Here is a 4,404-nt window from a genome sequence, read left to right on the forward strand (position 1 = left end):
TCTTTCAGTTTTCGTCTACCAAATCCACTCACAAGGCTTTGATCGACCCGAGGCTATAGTAGAAGACGCTTGTCCAAGGTGCCACGCAGTGGGACTGAACCCGGAACCATGTGGTTGGTAAGCAAGCTACTTACCAAACAGCCACTTTTTCTGAAGACGAAGTGCTTTGCAGTTGGAAATGTAATCGTATAATACTATTCTAGTTTGAATTTCCTTTCTAGATCTTTTAATAAAACAGTTTCGAAACAAAGTGACATAAATCACTTCAAATGATTTTGAGGTGAAATAATAAACTTGGCCTAAATTGAAGTGTCATGAGAGTTAAATTAGTGTAAGCACATGTTCATGTATTTTTCTGTTATTTCTGATATCACAGATAACCATGTCACACACCTGTTTTCACACTGAAGTGAATATTTTATCAGATAAATGTTTGTTTTTTGGGGGTTTATTTTTTCATTTGTATTCCACGTATTTCGTGTTGGTTGCCAGAGCATCCATATTTAACTATCGTTACTGAATATGCTCTACGTACGTGTGTGTCTGTGTGTGTGTGTGTGTGTGTGTCTCTGTGTGTGCTTGTAAGTGTATATGTACGTTTATATACTTTATTTGAATTTGGCAGAAGGAAAAGGATAGTCCTTATGACCGAAGTTAGTTGAAAGAAGGGAGAAATGTATCTTCAGATCGTAAATCTGACCGGGGTCCCTGTCACAATTCCTCTTCCCAAGGACCATGTTGTGCTGTTAAACTGGAGTGTCAGTTTAAGTCAAACTCTCAAAGAATGGACACCTAAGGGGTTTACTTCTACATAACTATTTTGCGCAGTTTATTTTATTTATCTGGTGGAACTCCCAGCTGTTCCATCATCATTCTGTAAGTTGCATGGTTGATGGTTAAGAAACTTACAGTGCAACCTTGTGGTTTCGTGTTCAGTCCCACCGCGGGTCACCTAGGGCAAATGTCTTAAGCAAAACACTTCATTTCACATTGCCTCAGTCCCCTCAGCTGTAAATGAGGTGCGAACTCTGGATGCACAACAGATATAGCTCTTACTGTAACCAACAGTAATGATCCCTATTGAGAAGAGGGTCAAACAAGGAAATACTTTCTCTCCAAACCTCTTTACCGCATGTCTAGAAATGGCCATCAAGATCGACTGGACAGGTAGCGTGAAAATCAATAATTTCATCTCAGAAACCTACTGCCTCAGGGATGACATAAGAGAAATGAAATATATATATATATATATATATATATATATATATATACGACACTGGCTTCTTTCAGTTTTCGTCTACCAAATCCACCCACAAGGCCTCAATAGGCCGCCCGGCCTGAGGCTATAGTAGAAGTCACTTAGCCAAGGTGCTACGTAGTGGGACTGAACTTGGAACCATGCGGTCGGGAAGCAAGTTTCTTACCACACAGCCATCTGTAAGCTGTTTATATAGTACATTGTCACCATGCTGTCAAAACAGCTCGACTTTCAACAACCGAGATAACAAATAGGTTTCTGTAAGTACTAAAGCACGATAAATCACGTATTCACTCAAACATAGGTCATACAACGAGCGAACGAATACAAGCTTCCTCTGTGTATCGCTATTGTTGATTACGAAACATCAAACTACTCAGAGATGCGAACTCTGGATGCACAGCAGGTATAGCTCTGCTGTAACCAACAGTAATGATCCTTATTAAGAAGAGTGTCAAACAAGGAAATACTTTCTCTCCAAACCTCTTTACCGCATGTCTAGAAATGGCTAACAAGAGGACCGACTGGACAAGTGGCGTGAAAATCAATAGCACTGCCCTATCTGCGCTCTGATATTCAAGTGAGATGTGGGCTTCTACGAAGAGGACAGAATATCGATTGGCTATGATGCAAAGGGCCATAGAAAGAGCCATTCTGGGAATATCACTAAGGGAGCTCGTTCGAAATGAGATAATTCGAGAACGGAGCGGAGTGAACGATTGGAACGCAGCCTATCGAAAGCACAAGTTTCACTGGCCTGGATATGTCGTATGGTCGACAGACAACAGATGAACCCGTGCAGTGGCCAAGAAATCGGGAAAAGCGACTTGAAAGGCCTCCACGACCATGGGAAGGCTATTTGGTCAAACTATATGGGTCAAGATGGAAAAGAATGGCGCAATCAAGACAAAATTGGAAGCTCATTGTGGCCAGTGGTGTGTACCAGCATTTGATGGCCTGGTTGATATTGTGAAAATGTGACACTGTGATGTGTTTGCCCCTAGTATGCAGCTGGTACTTAATTTATTGACTCCGAAAGGATGAAAGGCAAAGTCGACCTTGGCGGAATTTGAACTCAGAACGTAACGGCAGACGAAATACCGCTAAGCATTTCGCCCGGCGAGCTAACGTTTCTGCCAGCTCACCGCCTTTAATGCATTATGTATTTGCTTCACCAGTTGTCGAACAGAGTGACGTAGTAACAGTGTTCTGGGCTCATAAAGCAGCGGCTCGTAGATCGAAACTGCGTTCTATGAAGAAATGGGTGCTAGTTTCTTTACATTTACAAATATATCTACAAGGGTAACTGCAAGTCATATTATGCAATAGAAATTTACACAGGGTCAGGTGGGGTACCAACTGACCAGGATATACCAAAGTCCAAGTAGCGACGGCAACAATAACAGGATTTTTCACTTCGTACACAGAAGTGAGACTATTTTCTTACCTTTCTTCGCTTAAAAAGACATTTCAGAATATTTCCACCACAGTTCAATAACAGAATAGTGAAGCTGACCACAGTAATTTTGGCCAAATACTCCACAGTGATGTCCATCTCAATTGACTGAAAAACATATTAAGGAATTATTGCTGTTTAGAATTTTGATTCAGTTTAGTTCAATGTTATTAAATACAAGAACAGCGACGAACATCTCGAGACAGGGTGTGTAGAGGGACTGGAGTTGCTGTGCACAGCTCGGTGTGTTATACAAGTGTTGGACAGGCAGATGGTTGTTATAAATTCAGTGGAAGTTTTCAGAAAAGTGAGGAAGGGAGGGGGGAGAAAGAAAGAAAGAAAGAAAGTGGGACAGACAGACAGATAGTATTACGTAGTCGACTACCAAGCTGAAAGGTCATCCAGTCCTGCGGACAGACGTTTTGAATAGCAAGGACTGAGTATAATTACTAGAGCTGGACGCCGGACGGGTTGGACACAAAGATGATAAGACGGAGTGAGGTGAGTGAGGTGAGTAGAGAGGATATGAGCCTAACCAACTTCGAGGGGTTATTAGAATAGGGGTAGAAATGGTAGAGGTGGGAATTAGCATGGCAATGGGCCAGAGGCTAGAACGTGTCTCGAATGTCAATCAATCAATCAATCAATCAATCAATCAATCAGTTGGCGCTTTTCTGGTTGCGGTCTTGGATATCTGAGTTTGCAGCAGCACTCTCATTCCAGAGAGCAATGTTCTAGTGAAGACATGAAGCACAACCTAAAAATTAACATGAAATAAATGTGAGCGAAAAATCTTTGAGATCGGGAAGAGCTAATGGAGATATTCCGCTAAGGATGCTACATGTTTGAGGAAAGGCAATTTAAACATGTTAGAGCTGGAACAACAGCTGCAAATACGGTTCCTGTTGGTAGGTTCTTTCGAAATAAGGCTTCATTTATCACATGAAATCATACGCCCGTGCTTGCTCGCGATTATCACATGAAATCATGCCCGTGCTTGCTCGCGATTATATAGATATCTAAAATAGCGAAAGCATGGTCTATATTAACAAGCCGTCACTCGCCTGTAGAGTATGGCCTATACTTTGCCATACTCTACTATACTATACTGTGGGGAGTCGTGTGTGTGTGCGTGTGAAACATTTGGTAGAATAAACTTACGTGCGGAATTAGAATAATCATGGCTGTACCATAGAGACAACTGGCACCCATACCTACAAGGAACTGCAGACCTCTGGTGAAGTAAGGAGAGTCCATAAACGGTACCAAGATACTCCCGATCATGGAAACGGTACAGACCAGTAGGGAGAAACCAATTCCATACATCCATGCTGCCAGGGACAGAAATTAATACAAATCAGGGATTATCATTATTATTATTATTATATTTAAAAAAAGGATTGACGTAACTCTTCACGAAGGTAAATAGTCAAAACGAAGAGCGCGATTTTAGATGTTTTATTTTTTGAACAACATTTCGACAGAACGTCTGTCTTTCTCAAGTTCAAACCAAAAGGTGATTGAAAATTCAAAATTTCAGAAACCAAACGTAGACTATGAACGTGAGTAATCAGCGTCCATACGTTGATAGAATGACATCATCAGCTTTTGTCAGTTTTTTAATAAGCAGAAAGAAAGAAAGAAAAAGGAAGACGACAGAAAAAGAAAAGAAAAAGAGAGAAAGAAGAAT

At 41.1% G+C, this 4,404-nt stretch overlaps 1 protein-coding gene across 1 annotated transcript in view; it reads right to left on the reverse strand.

Moving 5' to 3' along the window:
• The window catches only part of LOC106881017 (zinc transporter ZIP10), a 14,420-nt gene that overhangs the window by 5,428 nt on the left and 4,588 nt on the right, over nucleotides 1-4,404 (reverse strand). Inside the window, exons 2-3 of the mRNA XM_014931203.2 lie at nucleotides 3,876-4,045; nucleotides 2,706-2,822 (exon numbers count right to left, since the gene is read on the reverse strand). Of these exons, the coding sequence (XP_014786689.2) occupies nucleotides 2,706-2,822; nucleotides 3,876-4,045 (287 nt within the window). The remainder of the gene's footprint in view (nucleotides 1-2,705; nucleotides 2,823-3,875; nucleotides 4,046-4,404) is intronic.

Source organism: Octopus bimaculoides, chromosome 25, assembly GCF_001194135.2.
Source record: "Octopus bimaculoides isolate UCB-OBI-ISO-001 chromosome 25, ASM119413v2, whole genome shotgun sequence".
NCBI classification, from domain to species: Eukaryota; Metazoa; Mollusca; class Cephalopoda; order Octopoda; family Octopodidae; genus Octopus; species Octopus bimaculoides.